This window comes from Marmota flaviventris, chromosome 7 (genome assembly GCF_047511675.1).
Source record: "Marmota flaviventris isolate mMarFla1 chromosome 7, mMarFla1.hap1, whole genome shotgun sequence".
NCBI lineage: Eukaryota > Metazoa > Chordata > Mammalia > Rodentia > Sciuridae > Marmota > Marmota flaviventris.
In genome coordinates, this window is record NC_092504.1 from 60,328,195 (window position 1) to 60,350,212 (window position 22,018).

General features: G+C 40.3%; 1 protein-coding gene across 1 annotated transcript; it reads right to left on the reverse strand.

The window, feature by feature from the left end:
• Nucleotides 1–712: 712 nt before the first annotated feature.
• On the reverse strand, nt 713–21,760 carry Naaa (N-acylethanolamine acid amidase). Its single transcript, XM_027939808.3, has 11 exons — nt 21,476–21,760; nt 20,826–20,990; nt 18,088–18,214; nt 14,470–14,560; nt 12,131–12,207; nt 7,670–7,842; nt 7,461–7,523; nt 6,709–6,775; nt 6,290–6,318; nt 1,467–1,544; nt 713–834 (listed from the first exon to the last, which is right to left on the reverse strand). The coding sequence occupies exons 1-10, from the start codon at nt 21,688–21,690 to the stop codon at nt 1,469–1,471; spliced, it is 1,083 nt and encodes a 360-aa protein (XP_027795609.1). The 5' UTR covers nt 21,691–21,760; the 3' UTR covers nt 713–834; nt 1,467–1,468.
• Nucleotides 21,761–22,018: the final 258 nt, after the last annotated feature.

A 22,018-nucleotide genomic window follows, 5' to 3' on the forward strand; every position in this document is an offset into this window, starting at 1 on the left:
GAGGACACAACACTTGGTATCTTGAAAAACAGTTTTATTCTCCTTGCCAACATCTCTTTCAATATTTTATTAACAAATAATAAGTAACTATTAAAAATGACTTGATTTCATACTCCCCTCAAAAAGTGGTAAGAAATTATTTAGAAAAAAAGAAGGTCCACTGGTTGAAGTAAAAAACATTAGAAATATAAAAAGTATTCTGGCATAATTTTTAATTAAAGAAAGTGAAATGAAGAATACTAAAAAAAAAAAAAAAAAGAAATATAAAAAGTGAGAATCCCATCACATGGAAATATACAACCAAAGGTCCCATGAACACACCTTCAAACAGGCTCTATTCAAAATAGAGCTCTCCATTTTTTTTAGAAGAAATCCTTCTGCCTCTGTGTGTGTGTGTGTGTGTGTGTGTGTGTGTGTGTGGTATTAGAGATAGAATCTGGGCCCTCAAGCATGTACAGTTCTACAACTGACCTATTTAAGCCTTAGAAGAAATTTTTAACTGGGCTCTTCTAAAAGCACTTCATAATGAACAAAGAGGTATTTCTAGCTGACTTCTTTAGGGGATAAGCAGAGGTATGATAACAGAATCATGAGAAGCTGGGAGTAAAGCCAGAGTAGAAGCTTAAAAAAAAAAAATCAAGATGACGAGGAAGGGAAGAGAATGCAAAACAATGCTATTACCCATTCCATCAAAATGCCACCGAAATGACCTCCATTTCATAAGGTTGAAAAGTATAATGAGGAAGGAGTCTGTATTGTTCATAAAATAATAAAATACTTCCACTTTGTCCTTTTTTAAGTGCAGCTCTTCAAGAATTTCATTTTTTTAAAAATCTGTAACAGAAGAAAAAAATAAATGCATTTAATTCAAATAGTGATTTTGAACATTCCCAAGATAAAACAGTGACCAAAACATCAGGCCAGGTTTACAAACTCCAGATGATTCTTGCAATTAGAATGGCACTGTCCTGGTTTGATTTCAGGGGTAGCAGGAGGGAGACTCTTGCTTTCTCCTTAATGTCCTTCTCCTTACCTATGGACTCACCAGTACCTGGAATAAATTCTGGAAGTGTCCTTTGCCTTCAGAATCTGTCTTCCAATGCTATGGAAGGTGCTGTGCCTCACTATTATTCTGGGGACACATTAGTCTTCCCAGATATGTACTCCTCTGTGTGTGTGAAGAGATAATACCTTGTCCTGAGAACAGGGTATATTTATAGGTAAAGAGGCACAGGGCACTGGAAGATTTCAGTTTCATTCAATTCAAACAATTCAAAATAAAATACCCAATGATGTCAATCATATGCCAAATGCTTGTCAGAAAATACTATGTACATATAAATCTTAAGTATCACCATCTTTCGTGAGAAATACCAGCACATACCCACCTCTCATCCCACCCCAATATCAACAAGCTATGACAATTCTTTCAAAGCATGGACAAATTCACTCTTCAGCTTACTCACGTTCAGCTCAAGTTTCTGATGCTCGTTTTGTACTTTTCTGGGTTGGCAGCACTCATTACTGTAGTATAAACTGTATAGCTGAAATAACAAGAGGAATTTTTATATAGACATCATTTCCTCTAATATTCTAAAGACAGGGAAAAAAATATCAAGCCCTTCCCTAACACTGAGATCTGGGACAAGAATACAAATAGAGGTTCATATATGTCAGAATGTTTTAAAATGTATAAATCAAAAGGTCAAAATGTTCTTTCCTCTTTCTTTGACCACACTGTGGAAGACCAAGATGAATGTAAAATTCTCAGATTCATTAAAGCTCCATTGCTATGGCAGTGAGAGCCAGCCAGCCTTTGGCCCTGACCCTGGCTCTTTCTTACCCCACAAGGGGACTTTCTTGCACATATATGACACCTCAGACATCTAAGCTTCATTCATATCCCCCAGTAAGCAGCCATTTCTTGGCCCCTATAAGGACAGGGTGTCCACAATGGCTGCTCACCACCATCAGGAGACAGCTTCCAGGAAAGAGGATACCTGGACCCCGGAAATGGGCTTGGGGCTTTTCAGGAAATCCTGGGGCAGATTCTGGATGGACACCTGACCCAGCATATTCCTTATATGGGAGGATCACATCCAGAGGATGGCCAGAGTACAGCCTCAAAATCTCAGGGATCAAGGTAGATGCCCCTCTTGCCCAGAACTAAGGGGAAAAAAGTACAATGTCATTTATTCCACATTCTGCAAAGCAAGAGAACAACACAAACACATGTGCACCCATGCTAAGGCCCATTCCTTCACTCCCTTCCTCCATTGCTTGTGTTAGAGAGCAGCTGGGGCACATGGTCAAAGCAACTGGAACTGGGTTGTTCAGGAACAGGCAGAATTAGAGGCACTGAGCACCACAGCTGAATCACACAGCCAGCTGAAGACAGCACTGTGAGCATGCTTAAAGCTTGACTAAGGGTATCAGGGGTCCTCTGAACAGGACTTCAGATGCTTGCTTACTTTAGTCATAGGTCTATTCTCTATCACTTCCCTACCACTACCCTCAGGATGGAGCTACATCCCTAGTCCTTTTTTATTTTTTCAAATTTTGAGACAAGGTACCACTAAATTGCACAGGCTGGCCTTGAACTTGCAAACCTCCCGCCTCAGACAGAGTAGCTGAGATTTCAGGTGTGCACCACGACACCCAGGTCTCCCTCTCTATATTAATGCTTTCTCTGCTGATGGCCACAGAGAACATTCTGTTGCCAGCAGGCTTAACTTTTGAGTACGACACAAGGGGGCAACATAGAGCTAATCTGGTATGTTCTGACATTTCTACTGACCTCACACACTCAACAAGCCCAGATGGGGTTTAATCATTACATGAAAAGGACCTGACAGTTAGAATGCTGCGTTCATTCTGGTTCAGTGAGGACTGTCATTTAAATTTAAATTTAAATTGCCTCTTGGGTTTTTGATTACACAATAGAGAAAAATGTTACTCAGTAAACCACTTATAACTTCTAACAATTTTATTTTGACAAACATTTCAGAAACGATTTAAATAGTCAGAGCCTGTAACTCAGTAACCCTACTTCTGGGAATTCAGCCAATGGAAATAATTCAAAAAATCCAAAAGTAGCGGGTGTGTGAGATACATATATGTTTATTTTAGTTTTAATGGAGGAAAAACTAGTAAGTGGAGAAAGATTAATTTCATTATAATGTATACAATTAGCCATCGTGCAGCATTTAAAAATATGAGGGATATTCAAAGCATAGAAATTGCTTTCTTTTATTAAAATAAATATACTAAATGCTTAATTATAAAACTAATTTAAAATAAAGTAATCATTTATGTAATTACTTTCAAAAACTGTAAGCACACTAAGATAGTTTTTAACCCCTATTTTGTAATGCTGGGAGTCCAACCCAGGGTCTCTCACATGCTGGGCAAGCGCTCTACCACTGAACTATATCCCCATCCCTTTTAATTTTTTGAGACAGGGTCTCCCTAAGTTGCCGAGGTTGGCCTCAAAATCCTTGGCTCAAAGGATTCTCCTGTCTCAGCCTCCCTAGCATCTAGGGCTACATGCATGTACACCATGCCCAGTTTTTTGTTTTTTGTTTTTTTTTTTAAAAGAGACAGAGAGAGAGAGAGAGAGAATGTTTTTAATATTTATTTTCAGTTTTCGGTGGACATAACATCTTTATTTTATTTTTATGTGGTATTGAGGATTGAACCCAGCGCCGCACGCATGCCAGGTGAACACGTTACCATTTGAGCCACATCCCTAGCCCCAAGCCGAGTTTTTAAACCCTATTTTTAAAATGAATATTAGAAGGGCAAAATTATATCCTAGTGGGAGGGAAACAGCCAATAAAGTGTTAGAGCTGGCTCCTACAGGCTAGTGAGAGCAACTGTCAAATATATAGGTAATTCATGAACCAATTGAAAGCTTCAAATCAGCCATGGTGAAAGTACAGGATGAGCATCCAAAATCCAAAATATAAAATGCTTTGAAATCCAAAACATTTTGAGCACTACGTCGGCCCTCAAAAAGTTTTGGATTTTGGAATGTTTCATATTTTCAGATTAGAAATGTTCCACTGGTCAAGTCCATGCAAATATTTCAAAACAGAAAACACTTGAAATCTGAAACGCTTTTGGTCCCAGGCATGTTGAATAAGGGATACTTTATCTGTATTTACAATAGGAAATTGACAGATGCTAAAAATCAGGGAAATTATTTGTTTTTCTCCCCTACCCCAAAGAACTAATTTATAAACAGATCATTGGGGGTATTGGGGGTGGTTCTTTATCCAAATAGCTTATTTGTTAGAATATTTATTTTTAAAATGAGGAGTTGCTGGGTGTGTTGGCACTTGCCTGTAATCCTAGTGACCGGGGAAGGTGAGGCTATAGGATCCCAGTTTAAGGCCAGCCTCAGCTACTTAGCAAGAGTCTCAAATTAAAAAATAAAGACAGACTTGGGTTATAGCTCAGTGGTAAAGTGCCATTGGGTTCAATCCCCAGTACCAAAAAATTTTAAAAATTTAAGAATAAAAAGAAATTAAAGGAAAGGCCAGGCACTGTGGCGCATGCCTGTAATCCCAGCAGCTCAGGAGACTGAGGCAGGAGGATCATAAGTTCGAAGACAATCTCAGCAACTTAGTGAGGCCCTAAGCAACTTAGTGAGACCTTTTCTCAAAATAAAAAATAAAAAGGGTTGGGGATGTGGCTCAGTGGTTAAGAGCCACTGGGTTCAATCCCTGGTACCAAAAAATAAACAAATAAATAAATAATAAAAATAAATTAAAGGGTTAAGAAACTATTTCTATGTTCTTATAGTTTTTAAAATAGTTACATAAGTAATGACTATATTTTTTAAATTAGTTTTGTAATAACTCATTACTATATTTATTTAAATAGTCTATGCTTTGAATAGCCTTCAAAATTTTAAATGGCTACATAATGTTGGTAGAATACTGATTAATTTGTTTTCTATGTTGGCTATTAGAAAATTATGAAATAAATTCTTGTCAATCTTTGTATCAGGCCATACTCAATGAAAAGACTTCCAAAGAGGTATTTTGGAGATAGATTTCTATTATGGTGCAAAATAACAGTTTTGAGAATATCTTTATACTCAGGATTCTTAAAAGCACCCAGATACAAATGCAAAGAAAAAAAATCTATAGGGTATTTGATTGTTTTGTTTGTTTTGTTTTGTTTTGCAATAGTGGGGATTAAACCCAGGGCCTCACATGTGCTAAGCAAGTGCCCTTCCATATTGCTAAATTGTCCAGGCTGGTCTCAAACTTGGGATCCTCTTGCCTCAGCCTCCTTAGTATCTGGGATTACAGATACGTGCCACAACACCTGGCTTCTACTGGATGTTTAAAGTTTTACTTGTTATTTCTTGAAGAATACAGTTTGATATTATTGCTGTGGAGAAAGCAGAGATGAGAAAGTAGGAAATGCTGTTTGGAGTTTACTGAAGTAAAGGAAGGAGATAACTATCTTTGCTTGCAGGTACTTCCTCATTTATTTTAATAAGTTCAGTTCTGCCCCACTAAGCATAAGAAGGTGCCTGCATTCCTAAAGAGGTAGTCTTGGGTGTGAATAAGGCAGTTAGGGGTGAGTCCCCTTCCTCAGTGTTCCCCTAATGGGGATGATAAGGAGGGGGTTGATGGCCTATTCAGCTTTGCAGTGGTGGTAACAATGGACCTTCACAGTTTCCCCCAACAGATTTGGCGCAGCTGCCTCTCAAATTGAGCTAAGAGCTAATCGTGGCCTAGAGCTTTGCCCAAAAAGTGTGAATAAAATCCTGAACTATAGTCCAGAGAAACCACAGCTCACACAATGCTACCCTCAAGGGTGCAGGCTAAAGGAACTATTCTTACTAAATTGGGTGTGGAATGAGGAACAACATGGGGGTGGAGGTAGTGGAAACTTCCAGGAAGATAAAGAACACCAAAGGTGCTAAAAATCTAGTTCTAACAAAGTGATGTTAAGGAGCTCATCGCCAGTGAAAACTGCCCACAGCTAACAGACTGAATCAGGGTGAAGATGTCACTGCCTTCCTCTTTCTCCATCTTCTGTCCTCCTCACCTTTAGTTTTCGGCATGAATTTCTCACCTGACTTGTGGTGTATTTGTTTATCTACCCCACTCCCCACGCAGAATGTTAGTCCCCTGAGAGTGGAGACCGTTCTGTCCACTGCTGAACTGACAACACCTATGGTGTCTGATCCCAGGAGCCCCCACATGCCACAGTGGGTGAGTGAAGTCACTGTTCTGAGATGACAGATGAACAGATGTGCTTAACTTACTTGTTATAAACTGGAACCACTGACAAAACCTGCACAGAAAAAAAAATTACAAAAACATGAAAAGGTAGAAGAAATACGTGTAGAATATCTATAGAAAAAATATAACCGTTTAACCCTTTAGTGTATCTCAAGGCTATAGTTATAAACCTTTTAATCCTTGCTCTTTTTTTTCTTTTAAACAATAAACATATATTACAACTATGTCTGTTTACTTTTAATGTGAATAAAAAACTTAGGTGAAGGTGGAATTTTAGCCTATACAGAAAAAAGCTCAATAAATGTCATGTAACTTTTTAAAAAGTTTTTAACTAGGTAGAACTGTTACTATAACTTTTTCATCTACTACATTTGTTTGATTTCAGAGAATTTCTTTTTTCACCAAACATCCTGGGTAAACTGGACATCAGGACACAACTTACCTTGAAAAGTGTCTCCAGGTTGAGGTTTTCTGGTCCTGTAGCATTAAGGGCTTTGATGGCAGGTGTTCTGCAAGGACAACCGTCAAAGGTCACTAGGTACTTTAGGAAACTCTGAATCCCATCAGCTGTTATTCTCTTTTACACATCCAGGGCTCTGTCTCATTATCTCCCCTATGTCAAAACAGACTGTGGCCCCCAAGCATATTAGCTGCGTTGGCTCACACCACCATGATGGGACTCATTCAGCTGTCGGTCCTGTTGGCTCCTGTGCTCAAGGAAGTTTCAGAATTAAATTTTTGCTACCAAATTTGGGATAGTAAAGGCAAGTGAAGTATACAGTCATCTGTTCTTTGCAGCCACAATGAGTGATAGAATTTTCACAATTAGAAGGGACAATAAAAACCCCAACTACACTGAAGTTCATGAGTCTGGCCTTGTCCTTTCATTTACTGATGGGTGAACAAAGATCCAAGAGGCCACACAAAGAGTTATTAGTGAGGTTGGTGGTGAGCTTCAGGGGTTCTAGCCATTAGGCCAGGGCCAACTTCATCCTTTCCAACCCCAGCAACTTCCAAAAGGCCCTCACCATGACTCTCCTCCACACACTGTACTCCCCACCCTGGTCAAGACACTGGTGAGGGGGGGGAGTATGCTCTCTAGGAGGGGACAACCTCCAGTCCCTGTGGTAGGAAAGGGATATTCTCTTGACCACAAAAAAAACATGGCCAACCAGAAAGCATATGGAAGGCTACCTCCGGTCATCTCTCTTGGGTGCTGGCTTCCAGTGGTCATAATTTGTCTCAACTCGGAACCACCTACAACAGAGCACATCATCTTGTCTTATCCAAGGTTGTTGAGATATAATTATAGAAGAAATATTAAAAAATAAAAATACCTCAGTTTCACCAAATTAAAAAGAAAGATTTGATACAAAATGACCAGAGTCTTTAATTCTACTCACTCTCCATTCAAAGGATCTAGAGGCCAAATGTCTTCTGGGCCACCTCTGTTCCTGGTGATGACTACTCCCTCCTGGGGGGATGTGCCACCAACGATGTAATAGACATCAGCAATGAGGGGAGTCTTGGCCAACTTGTAAACGGCTGCTTCAAAGTTTTCCGACTCACTCAGTGTCTGAACAAAAAGACAAACCAGCATAGGCAACATCATCCAAGGGAATGGTCCACCCCCAATGATGAACAAAAATGATCCAAAGCACTTTCACCTGATATATTGAGCCATAGAACTACTCTAACTTATCTTCCTGAGATGGAAGAAACCTCAGCTGCAGTGGGGGCCAAAATCAGCAAGAATTCCTCATGAAAGGACAAAACTGTTGCAGGTCCCACACCGGGTTAACCAAACACAAGCTAGGTGCTTTCCAGGCAGATCTCAGTCTCAACAGATGCCTTGTGTTTCTCCCTTCATTTGTTCTTTCAAGGGCACTCCTTGAGTACCTACTGGTGGCTAGGCACTGTGCAGGAGCCAGGCTGGAGTAGTGTATATGAGTGACCTGGTTCTTTTTCTTCCCAAATTTCCAAGGAAGACAGAAAAGTCAACCAGGCAATGGGGACACAGAATAGTAAGTGTTAGCACTGGAGAAGGCAAAGTGGCAGAAGTCATAGCAGGGGGCCCATCCTCTCCCAGGGCAGTAGAAATGGCTTCCCATGGAAGCATCACAGGAGCTGAACTCAATTATGAAAGTGGTGGTTGCAGAAAGAGGACAGGGAGTGGGGTAGAAAGTTCTAGTTCAATGGGTTTATTAGCAAAGGCTTGAGATAAAAGAATACATATGAATGGAGAGCTTAACTGCTGTTCTGACACCCCTGAGGGTCCATGAAGACTTCCAAAGTTCTATCGCATGGGCAGTCAAGGGAATCTTTCAAAATCCTCAGCTTCCATGGGTGCTCCTTCTGAGCTGATCTGCTCAGGAACATTCTACAGTAGAAGGCCTGTTCTTTCTACCTGCACCTTCATAATTAACTTTTTGAGAGTAGTACATTTTAGGCTAACTCATCTTGAATATTGTCAAGACACACTGTTAAGGGTTTGGGTGGGGATAGGGTCAAATAAAAGAACAATTCAAAGTCGGGTGTGGTGGCAGTTCCAGAGACTAAGACAGGACAGGAGAATCACAAGTTCAAAGCCAGCCTCAGCAATGGCAAGGTGCTAACAACTCAGTGAGACGCTATCTCTAAATAAAATACAAAATAGGGCTACGGATGTGGCTCAGTGGTTGAGTGCCCCAAGTTCAATCCCCGGTACCAGAAATAAAATAAAATAAAAAGAATAATTCAAAATATTGGTATCTGCAAATGTTCCATCCTTCAGCACCCATAAATCATAAACCTCATGGCAGGATTTTGTAGATTATTCCTTGTCTTATACGTACTGCTGTGAGGGGTATTTTGATTTCCATTGGTTTGTTCTGAACTCAGAAAAATGACAAAGTGAGGTAGTTGGAGTGATGGGATATTTGTTTGATTATATCAAACACCCAACTATATCATCACCCAACTATTATTAAACAATGCGTTGCTTCTTACAGAGAGCTCTGTGTGAACAATGCAAAAGAACATCAATAAGAAATAGTGAAGGCATATTTAGTGACTTATTTCACTCAAGTGACAAAGTCAAAGAAAACAAGTGCCTTATCTATTTCAGGAAATGGAAGAAATGGGGAATCTATTTCAGGAAATGGAGGAAATAGGTTTGGATATGAAGTATCCCCCAAAGGCTCGTGTGTTGAAGGTGTGGTCCACAATGAAAGTGTTCAGAGGCGAGGATTTGGGGAAGTGGTTGAATTATAAAGGCTCTGACTTGTTTTTGTTGGGTATTTTGGTTCAGCAATGAAAAACTGACTAAAACAGAAATGAACTCCGAGAAGTGGGGTTGGTGCTGTTTCTATACCTGGCCTTTGGAATGGAGAGGCATTTGGAAAAGTTTGGCAATACAGGCTAGAGAAGCCCTAGAATATTGTAAGCTGAGCTTAATGAACAATTCTGGTGTGAGTTCAGAAGATCAGAAGTCTGAAATAAATGCAGAGAGTAAAGACTGTAGTCACAAGGTTTCAGATGAGAATGAGAACTTTGTTGAGAATTGAGCTAGAGGCCATTTTTATTACATCCCGGCAAAGAACTTTTCTCATTTTGTACATGCTGTGAGATTTTGTATGAACTGAATTTAAAGGTGATGGACTAATTAATCTGTTGGAGGAAATTTCAAGGCAACACAGCATCCAGGCAGTGGCTTTTAGCCAGGTATAAAGTCTGAATCAGAAGCAAGAAGCGGAACAGAAAGATTTGAAAAAAAATTTAGCTTGACCAAAAAAGCACATGTAAAATTGGGGCCCAGGGAGTTGTGGTTGCTGGAGATATTAGCACCATTAAGCTTAAGCCATGCAATAGGCATAGAGACAACAGAAAAGATGCCTTGCTTTGAAGACATCTCAACAACTGGCCAGACCCCCACCCATAGTAGACTCAAGGGTGTAAAAGTAAAATCTCATGTGAAATACTTTGCTTTGAGAAGAAAGTACAGAGGATGCCCTCCTCTTTTAGGACTGCCTATGTATGATGTTGTTTCCCCAGAATTCATTTCACCATGCTCAGTCATCCAAGCACTTACAGGCCACTGTAGCTGTGGTCCATGAAAGCCTGGCTATTGCTCTTGCTGACAGCAAATGTTGGCATTTTCCACTTAATTCTGGTTTTGTGGGAATGCAGAATACAAGAGTTACAGAACTATGGAGGCTTCCATGGATATTTCAAAGGAAGGCTGGGGTGAGAGGGTGGGGGGTATCAGGCATCATGTGCCAGGCCCTGAGAGGGTGATACATGAAAGTATAAGAGTGAACATCCATTGCTGGTGGGACTGAAAATTGGTGCAACCACTCTGGAAAGCAGTATGGAGATTCCTCAGAAAATTTGGAATGGAATCACCATTTGACCCAGTTATTCCACTCCTGAGCATATACCTAAAGGACTTAAAATCAGCATACTATAATGACATGGTCACAACAATGTTTGTAACAGCCCAATTCACAATAGCTAAACTGTGGAACCAACCTAGGTGCCCTTCAACAGATGAATCAATAAAGAAAAATGTGATATATATATATATATATATATATATATATATATATATATATATATATATATATACACACACACACACAAAATATTACTCAGCCATAAAGAAGAATGAAATTATGGCATTTGCCAGGAAATGGATGGAACTGGAGACTATCATGCTAAGTGAAATAAGCCAATCCCCCAAAAAACCAAAGGCCAAATGTTTTCTCTGTTATGCGGATGCTAACACACAATAAGGGGGGCTGGAAGGGAAGAAGAGAAGTTCATTTGTGATGAATGCATAGTTTTACAGCATCTTTAGGGAGTGCTCCTGCAACAAGTTGAAGAGAAATGCGAGAGGTCAAGGAGAGGCAGGCAGTGGGCAGATGATTTAGAGCAAAGTGAGAAAAGGTCAGAAAGGTAAAGCTGGACAGGGCCAGATCCTGATACCAGAGATGTGCTCCCTAAAGTGGGCTTTCTATAGTCAAAATAAAGTTTATATGGCCTGGAAGCTACTCATTTAATAGACTTGTATAAAGCATATGTTCCTTTAGTGGTATGTGAAGCTAAATTCTAATGCATTTGATTCATTAATTCAGATATTTGTAAAGGAGATTCTAAAAGGAGTGTATATATCTATACCCACAGAAGAACCTAAATTAATGTCTTACATTGTGCAAAATTCTAGCCTATGATAAAGATTCTCTCCTGAACAAACTCTAGCTGGGCTCCTCTGAGTCCTCTTGTACTTGCCCTAACTTTGACCGATCAAGAAGTACAAACACTAGCCATTTTGTACAAGGCTGTATCCCTAAGATGACCCTCTCTGCTGGCCTGAGAACACTCAAGGTCATCAAAAGAATTCATTCCAGCCAACATCTGAAAATAGTACTCTATCTCCCAGCCTTAGTGGGAGGATAGGAGCTCAACTTCCATAAGTCCAGTTAGCAAACTCAGATGGGTTTCACATGGGCAACCCCTCCTTTCCACTCAGAATTTTTCCCTTCCCTGACTCTACTAAGCCTCCATTCAACTCCTTTTCTACTCCCTCATTCTTCCTTTAAAATAGCCAACCACCTCTGCTCAAATCCAAGTCCTTATTCTAATTGTAGTATATTACTGATTAAAATCTCTAATTGCTACTTTAATTAGGGCCTGGCTTTGTTTACCTTTGATACTTATTATTGAAAGGTTTAAGTGCAGTTTGCAAACATTTAAGTTCTGATTCTTTTCAGCACCTTTTTACATTAAAAGCAGTATCTCTAAGTGACATAGAACATCGCAACAAGAACACAGTGGTCTAGAAGATGAAGTTAGTGTGAGGTGGGCTCAACAATAAATATACTCACAGTGCGGATAAGCCAGCTGACTGGAGAGTATCTCTCAAAAAGGGCAGCGATCATATTCTCCCACCACCAGCCTTTATCTGCCGAGGTGAAGAAGAAACAATAAGTTTGTTACTCAAACACCATGAAAATGTTTTTTTTCTTAAATTTTGTTAATTTCTACCAGGAGTGGTAGTGTACACCTGACATTCCAACTACTCTGGGGTATCAGGATTACTAGTTTAAGGCTAGCCTGGGTAACTTAGAGACCCTGTCTCAGAACAAAAAATAAAAAGGACTCAGGGTGTAGACCAGTGGCAAAGCGTCCCTGAGTTCAATTCCCAATACTGCAACAACAACAACAATTTTTGTTTTGTTTTGTTTTGTTTCATTCCCATTTTACAAGCTGATGGAAGAGAAAGGCTGGTGAGAAAAAGTGATTTACTGGTACGCAGTTTTCAAAAATTAAGTCTGAATTTCATAGTGACATAAGAACATCATATACATATGCCTATGTGTGTACACATACATACAATAAACATAGATGTTCTTCTAGTGAGTAAAAATATGCAGATATTCTCTCAAGTGTTGAAAGTAGAATTTTTGGTACCTGGATACAAGGATAATTATGGCAAAAGAAAACACTGTATTAATTATCCCAGGCAAAATTAAATCATGTATCTTTTAAGGAAAGCGGCTCAGTAAATATTGGGAAGAATGTATAGAACTTTTATCTTTATAACATATATCTCTAAGAACTTTAAGTTTGATTTGGGCTTACATTTTTTAAAAAACATACATATTTTCAGTCATTCCCCAAATTATTTTCCTTTAAAAGTCTCTGTAGGGTATTTATTTTAAAAAAATCATGCAAGAAATAAGCAGTGGAAGCAAAAGAAAAAAATTGACAAATTAGACTTCATAAAAACTTAATAATTTTGTGCACTAAAAGATAATAACAGAGTGAAAGTAATAGAGTGGGAGGGAATATTTACATATAGATATCTGATAAGTAGTTAATAGCCAGAACATATAGAGAACTCAACAATAATAATCAAAAACAAAAACACCTCAATTCAAAATTGGGCAAAGGGCCACACCTGTAATCCCAGTGACTGGGATTATAGGTGGGCAGACAGAAGGCGTAGTGTCAGGGCAGACTTCAGGAAGAGAAAGAAGGCCAGTGAGGTGCAGGCAGAGGAAGGGCAAGGGAGAGAGGAATACAACAAGGTGCAGGAGGTGATCAAGTAGGGTTCTGGGGTGAGAATCAGGACCTTGAGTTTGTTTTAAGTGAAATGGAAAATCCACTGCAGAGTTTTTTTGGGGGTGACATTTAAAATTTTGTATTGTTATTTTAATTGATGAATAATAATTGTATTTATGTATAGAGTACAATGTGGGTTTTTTGGGGTTTTTTTTGTTTGTTTGTTTGTTTGTTTTTGGTACCAGAGATTGAACCCAGGGGCACTCAACCACTGAGTCACATCCCCAGCTCTTTTTGTGTTTTATTTAGAGACAGGGTCTTTCTGAATTGCTTAGGACCTGCTAAATTGCTGAGGCTGGCTTTGAACTCATGGTCCTCCTGCCTCAGCCTCCCGAGGTGCTGGGATTACAGGCTTGTGCCACCTGTGTGGCTACCATGTGATGTTTTAATACCTGCACACATGGTGGAATGAGCCAATTAGGCTAATTAGCATATCCATCACCTCATATCCTTATTATTTCTTTGTGGTGAGACTGTTTAAAATCTACTCTTAGCCATTTTGAAATATACAGTACATTATTATTAGCCATAGACACCAGGTGACCCCAGACCACCAGAATTTATTCCTCCTAGGTGAGACTCTGTACCCTTTGACCAACATTTCTCCTTTCCCCATCCCTACTTCCAGCCTCTGGTAACCACCATTCTCCTTTCTTCTGTAAGTTCAATGTTCTTCTAGTGAGTAAAAATATGTAGATATTCTCTCTGTTTTAGATTCCACATGTAAGTGAAATCATGTGTCTTCCTGAGTTACAGTGGGTTTTAAACAGGGTGACCACGTGATCGTTCTAGTGCTGGGGAGAGAGAGATTTACAGGAAGGCGAGGGTAGCAGCTTCTGTAGAACTGGCTGGGGATCCCCTGGAGGGGCCTCCCCTGGCTGTCCTGCACTCTCCCTGTCCTCCTGTTCTGCTTTTTTGGTAGTGCTTACCACTCCCTGAGATCATCTTCATTGCTTCCAAGCCTACCGTCCCTCTCCTGTCACTAGGATGAAGGTCCCTATCATGTGGTAGATGTTCTCCCACATATTCTGTTGAGCAAAGGAAATACCTGGCTAGAACTGAACAGGGATAGGGTGGGAGATGCTCAGAGTTTGATTACCTCGTTCATCACCAGAAACTGTAAACTTGTGTGGACTCTGACCAGTCCATAATCCTACGTAGCCAATAAAAGTGGTTCCTGTGAATGCAACCTGAAATCAAGAGACAAGGTATCATTTTACTGTTCCAACAAAACATACATTGAAATCAATTGTTTTGTCCCATAATTTCCTGGATTTTTTTTTTTCCTAACAGAATAAGACTCTAAAATAGCCTTCTAGAACAGGGGTTCTTAACCTTGGGGATCCATGAATAGAATTCAATGGAACGATTGGATGGGAAAAAAGGTACATCTTTATTTTCACTAACCTCTAACTGAAAGTTAACTCCCTCTATCATGAATGCATATGACAAACCAAGCAGTGACAATGGTGTGGTGATTTTGTCCCCAGTAGAAATGGCAGCTATTTTCACATGCACCATGGTGGTTGTAGATAACTTGAAATGCTGCCTCCTTCAGTTGTCACTGCTCTGAAATTATGGTAGTTATTAAACTCACTGCTAAATCTTACTACTTAATGTGTTTAAACATATAATACTGAAATAACTGTATTTCAATATAACTGGGTTCTTTTATAATCCCATAAATCTTATTTTAGGAAATCCATGCACAAATAAGCCTCATTCCAGACGTCAAAAATGGTGTTTGATTTAAAAACTTGTTTTGACTTGGTTACAAGAGATCAATCTCACACATTTGATAAGCTCTGTGAAGTCAGAGGAAACAAGTGGGACTGCTCACCAATAAGAATCACATTTAAATTTTAAATATTTAAAAAGTTATCTTACATATCTTTCATTTAACCCTTATGATCATCCTATGTGATATGAATCACCCCACTTTAAATTAAGCTCTGGTGATCAAAACATACCACTATAATACCCCAGGAAAAAAATCAAGGTCTAGCAGTTATTTCCAATACCACATTTTATTTTTCAAGGAAGTACTTTGAACAGTGCTTAGCTCATACTGTCCAAGGGTTAACTTGTATCTTTATATTTTGAGAAATAAATTGGGCCTAGGTTAATCTTTTTGTTTAGAAAGCTTAATCTTTAATTAACAACCTTTTTCACTGAATTATTTATCTTCACCTCCTCTGGCTGTAAACACAGGGTAAAGTAGCTAAATTACAAGTGGCCTTTGTTTTGTTTTTTTTGGTACCAGGTATTGAACTCAGGGGAACTCGACCACTGAGCCACATCCCCAGCCCTATTTTATATATTTTGTATTTTATTTAGAGTCAGGGTCTCACTGAGTTGCTTGGCGCCTCGATATTGCTGAGGCTGGTTTTGACCTTTCAATCCTCCTGACTCAGCCTCTCGAGTTGCTGGGACTATCCGAGAGCCTTCTGTGACTTCCCCCATCTCCATTCACAGCCATGAAACGGGAGTAAGCTTATGTTACTACTAAAGGCCTTTTAATAATTATATGAAAAACAAAACATGTAAGTATACAGTCACTCCATTCACATGACACACTGGCCCTCACACTACTGTCACTCTTGAAGGGTTGAGAAATTAAAGTTCCTAAAAATCAAAATCACATTGTAGTTTCAAGTTATACATAATGTTGTAAGATATTTTATCAGGCAGCTCTGCAAATTGGCCTTTATTTCTAAATGTTTGTACTTCCCAATTGTCTTTGCCAAGTCAGTTAAAATGAAAAAACCCTTAGCAGGGGACTCTAATTTATATTTTAACTGAGGTTGAATTTTGGCCAAAAAAAAAGCCATTAGGAGTTGAAGACCTACACCTCATTTCCACCATGTGATTTGAGGCAGGTTAGTCTCTGTGAGGCCCAGCCCCCTTAAAATAAAAATGAAAATGTTGACTTGGGCCAACTTCACAAGGCTGCTCAGAGGTTCAAATGAGGTCCTATATAGAAAACTATTTTTAAAATCATGAACACTAAACACAAATGAGAAATGAATTGTTGTGTGGATTACCTGTTCTTAATTTGGCAAAATAATTTATTGGCCACAAATTCTCTGCTAAAACTTAATACCCACGTGTATACTGACTAGATTCAGTAAGAATCTGAGAGTGAAGCCACCTCAGGGGACTGCTTCTCATGGGAGATCCAGGGCAAACAGAAACAAATGAAGTGACAATTGTTAGGGTAAGTTTTAGAGGAACAGTTGAAATAGTTTATTTTTATTGCATTTATTATTTTCTCTATTTATAAGAATATTTCTAGTCAGGCATGGTGGCACAGGCCTGTACCCCAGTGACTTGGGAGGCTGAGGCAGGAGGATAGCAAGTTCATGGCTAGTCTGGGGCAACTTAGCAAGACCCTGTTTCAAAATGAAATAAAAATGGGGAGTGATATAGGTCAAATTATATTGTTATATTGTACATTGTATGCATGTGTGATGATGTACCAACAAATCCCATCAGTATGTCAACTATAATGTATCAATAAAAAATGTGGGGGAAAAAATAAAGAAAGATCTGGGAAACTCATGGTAAAGTGCTCGCCTCACATGCATGAGGCCATGGGCTCCATCCCCATGCAAAACACGCACACAAATGTTTGCTCATTGTAGAATAATGGAGAAAACATAAAGTTGTCAATTACAGTTATCCCTTCATTTAATGATAACTTAATATTTTTAATTTCCTGCATTTATGTTAGAACTTGCTCCTGTGCAAAATTGTTTTTGAAGTACATCTTCAGCTAGACTTGAAATTGTTAATTGTAGCAAAGTGAAGGAATAAAATTGGGAAAGGAGAAAATTTCACCTTAAATTTTTCTGAGAAAAAGTTTACCTTTGTAAAAGCAGATGACTAAATGAGTTTTTAGTAAACAAGCTTTTAGTATTTCTGAATCCATCCCTAAGCACAAAGAGAACGCAGTCCTTGTCCCAAAAGACAAAAATCTGTCTTTTGTATGTTGTATTATTTCATAGGAATGATATCCTTTGTATATTCAATTAACATTGATAAATGCTAAATTTTTACAGTCATGTGACAATAGTATCTATTAGATTATGTTTTTAAAGAAACCATGCTGAAAATAAAATAAGTATAATTTTTTTAATGATTATATACAAGAGTGATGTGGGCAAATTATACTTGAAAGGTGAAAGTCTATTCATTATTTGGCCACTATTTATCAAGCACCTTCCACATGATTTAATCTTAAGAACTATTTCAATAAAGCAGTTATTAACCTCTCTGGGTCTCTGAGTCTGCAAAACAGGTATGAGTAAATCATAGAGGAAATGACCCAAGCAGGATTCAAACCCAGGATTATCAGACCCCAAGCTGGGTGTTCCTAGCCATTACAATACTCGGCCCCTTACCTATTCCAGAAGCAGCCTGAGAAAGCAGAGGAAAGAGCTGATTTAGCCTAATAGATGGACAACTTATCATACCCCAAAAGAGACTTCCCTAAGGGAAAATGATTGACCTCCTCAAATCCAAGCTCAATAACAATAAATGACTCTTGTTCCTATATGCACAATTAATGTACATCTTTCTCCTGGTTTTGCTTCTCCAAAGGGTTTGATTTGTTTCTTATAGTGAGAATACACTTAGTATACCAGGCTCTCCAAATGACTGTTAACATGAGTTAGAAAGTGTTTTGGAATTCTATATCATACGGTATGGACCATACCTGCCCATTCTTTAAGAATTGCACATTCACCGTCAACTTGCGTAAGATATTTCCAAAAGCATAGTCCAGATTCCGACCGTGGTAAATGTGCCCCCTGGAGTCTTGAGCCACAATGCTGGTGCAGAATCTGAGAAAAGGGAAAAGTCCAACATGAATAAGTGAGACAAATAAGAACAAGGAAAAGGAGTTGCTTTTTTTTTAAACAAATCCTTGGGGCTGGGGTTGTAGCTCAGTGGTAAAGCGCTTGCCTAGTGTGTGTGAGGCAGTGGGTTGGATCCCTAGCATCACATAAAAATAAATGAATAAAATAAAGATATTGTGTCCATCTACAACTAAAAAATCCTCAAAGTAAGAGTTTTTCTTCCTTATAGCTAACATACATGCCATAATCCTTGTATAAGAATATGGATTCACAATTCAAGCTGAAGAACACAACCAGACATAAGTCATCTGTGTTCATTCAGTGTTACTAGACCTGTCCTATTGGTACACAAGGATGGTGTTGCAAACATGCAGAAACGAACCATCTTGGGCTCATCTAGCCCTCTGAATGCTGACTCTTCCTCTGCTTGGCAGTATATAGTCTATTTAACACTTTTTAAAAAATATTTATTTTTTAGTTATAGTTGGACACAATACCTTGATTTCATTTATTTATTTTTATGTGGTGCTGAGGATCGAACCCAGGGCCTCACACGTGCTAGGTGAGCACTCTACTGCTAAGCCCCAGCCCCAGCCCCTATTGAACCCTTTATTGCAAGCTAATCCAAGCTCACATCTCCTTTCCATGAATTCCTCAGAGCAAGTACAATGGCACTAAACCATTTGGTTCTATGAATGTTTTATTTTGTCCCCTTGGGAAAATGGTCAGCTTTTTAGGGGCTTGGTACTGTTCCTGTTCCACTCAGAGCTTGTTGCACAGAGCTACCAAGAGAAAAAGATCCTAAAAAACTCTTGGTTGGAGAGAATTATTTTGAGTAAAAGAGAAGGAGATTTGTTAAAACATCTCACTATCCATATTCTCTGATAATAGCTAGTACTTTTCTGTATTGCTGATTTCCTATAATGATTATACATTACTCTTATAAGTAGGAAAAAAACAAATGTTACTAAATTTTTTTTTCTTTTCTTCTTCTTCTTTTTTTTTTTGGTGTATTTAGAAAGGAAACTTGGTGAGGTTTTAATTCCTTCCAGGGCTTCCAATCTTATCTGCAAAGGGTTTATAAGAGGAACGGGACTGATAAAATAGGGAAGTAACTAAAATAAAGGTTTCAGAATCTTTTCAAAAGTGATCTTCAAAATTGTCAAACTAACCATTATTCCATCTCATTCCAAATACTCTACATGATGCACTACACGAGCACACGGGACAAGCGAGGAGATAGTTCTGCTTTGGAAGAGGCACTGCAGGGCCCTGGAGACTGGTGTGCTTTTTAGCAGCATCTTTGGAACATACCAGCCACCAGACTTCCAGCAAATTGTCCCCTCTGAGACTTGGTTTCTACATCACAAAACAGAAAATACCATCTTCCCAGTGGAGCTGTATTCATGAAGTGTCTGGAACCCAGTAGACTCCATAAGATGCAGCTAATATTTTGATACAAACAGCCTGACTTCGGAAATGAGAACAAAAAAACCTTTTTTTAATGCTAGTGGAATATAGCATAATAGTGTCTTTTTTTGTAGATAATTTAATAAATACTTTAATCTGAGAACCAAAAGTTAGAAAGTTTTTACTAGAACTTTTGGCTTAATCTGCCTACAATAACTCCAAAAGAGGGTGGAAATTGTCAGTGATTTTTCATTGAGAATGCCATATGCCAGAAGAGAACAAAGTTGGAGGTAGGAGAGGGAGATGGTAAGATTAACTTAGTTTAACTTAAAAGCACTTTAATTTAGCAGACCTGTCTTATGTGTGTCTGAAAGCACTTTCCAGAAGAGGAAGGAAGGTAGTCCCCCTACTTCTTAACTTACCCTTTCTACTTGCTCTGGGAAGATACCAAGTGCAGTAAAGTTTTATTATCCCAAGAACTTTTTTTCCCTTTCATCTTAGGCAGCCAGAAGCTGTAAGGAGCTACCAAATGTTACTACATGAGGTGACAAAACAATGTCTTAAAGGCAGAACCCAAGCCAAACCTCTCAGTTTCAGGACCTGTTACTGAGTCCACTAACAGGAGTCCCTCTGCACTTTGCCTGGAATCAAGCACACACTCCATATTGCTTTCAGTGTTGATTCCACACTTTATTATGTCCAGTGCTCAGATCAAAGTTTGGCCTTATTAGATAGAGCAAAGTTCCTTGTGACCCCAGCGTTGGAGGAAACAGACTCTGAAACAGTACTCTGGATCACCGGCCATGAAAAGAATAAATGCAGCCGGACAAGTGAGTGCAGGATGACCCACTACCTGGGTACAGCTGGACAGTTACAGAGGCATCTAGAGGGTCCAGAGGAGAATGGGATGTGTTTCAAAAACTTTCTGGAAAAGTATATTTTGAACAGTTTTGAAAATGGGGAGAAAAAAAGGGGATTCGGGGACAGGGAAAGTTGAGTCAGAAAAGTTGCTTTCATTCTAGAAGCTCATAATCTGCTGCTCAGATATCCCCAGAGGCAAAGAGGAAATGCGGCAGGTTTGGGGTAGTCGGTCACCATTCCCTTTTTATCTCACTGACACCACACCTCTCTGTGGCAGGAGTCTCTGGCAAGCTCAAGTTAATCCGCCCAAGAATTGGACACTCACGCGGAGTACTCGTAGGCCAGGTTGACCAGGAGACCGTCCGCCAGGCTGAGGTTCAGGAAGTCGCTGATGCCACGGATCTCGTCGGTGAAGGGTTGGGGAAGGAAGCTCTCCAGCTCCGTGATCACCTTTCCAATCAACGTGAGGGCCCACTTGGGGACTCTGTCTCTAGAAACGAAAAACCAGCGTCAGACCTGCTTAGAAGACAGATGGGTGCTGGGAGGCGGGTGTTAAGTGCCTCTGTTTCCCCACAGAGCTGACAGCTCTGGAGCCACAGAGCTCTATCAGCAGCGCCCTAGAGGGAAAAAGATCCCCGATGGGGCAGGCGTGGGGAGCCCCAAGGCCTGAAAAGAAGGCGGGATTGCGTCCCCTACTCAGTAACCGAGTGACAGCGCTCCACCCTGACCCGGAATGGGGTGCCACTGGTAACTTCAAAGTCAAACCAGCCGCGCCGGATAGTCCCGCCCGCCCCATGCTGCTCAGCGCCAGAGCAAAGCCTAGTCCTAGAGGAGGAGGAGAGGAAGACGTTGGAGACGGAGGGGAGGAGTATAATCTGGGTTGAAAGCTCAAAGGCAGCGAGCCTCTGGGCTTTTCCGCACTCGGACCCCAGCCGCCCGTGTTCCCGCAGACAAGGTCCTGAGCCCGCGGCTCACCCTATGATTTGCACCACCGCCGCGCGCACCAAGTCCGGGTCATAGTGCCGCAGCACCGGCAGCCAGCGCAGCTCTGGGGCCGCGTCCAGGCTCACGTTGAAGAGCGGCGGCGCTGGGCACGAGGCGGAGGCCCATGACCAGACCCCGGCTAGTGGCACCAGCAGCAGCAGCAGCAATGCCTGCGCGGGTTGCGCCCCACGGCCCGCCGCTGTCATGGTTCAGGATCTGCCTGCAGTAACTCGTCCCGCTGCAGTGGCTACTGGCGTCTGGGGAAGCCAAGGAGTAGCTGGCGAAGGAGGAGGAGCTGGGGCGGTGCCCAACGCCAGAGGCGGGTACTGCAAGCTGCCCGCCTGCTGGGGACAGGCCCAGACACCCAGCTGTGACACCCGCCGCCATCCCTGCTACTCATCTCCACCACCACCCGCCCTGGCTGTCAGTCCAGTCCTGACTCCCTCTTCAACGGGACGCTGAATGCAGCCGGCTACAGGCTTCTTATCGCTGCAGCCCGCCCCATCCCAACTATGTGAACTGAGGGAGTGTAAG

What these genes read in the sequence shown, in the direction of transcription:
- Naaa (XM_027939808.3), bottom strand. Translation starts at nt 21,690, where the DNA reads ATGACAGCGGCGGGCCGTGGGGCGCAACCCGCGCAGGCATTGCTGCTG. An exon ending in CCCAAGAGAGATGACCGGAG is followed by an intron (nt 6,776 to 7,460) that starts GTAGCCTTCCAT and finishes TTGTCCTTGCAG; the next exon opens with AACACCTGCCATCAAAGCCC. An exon ending in GTGGTTCCAGTTTATAACAA is followed by an intron (nt 1,545 to 6,289) that starts GTAAGTTAAGCA and finishes TTGTTATTTCAG; the next exon opens with CTATACAGTTTATACTACAG.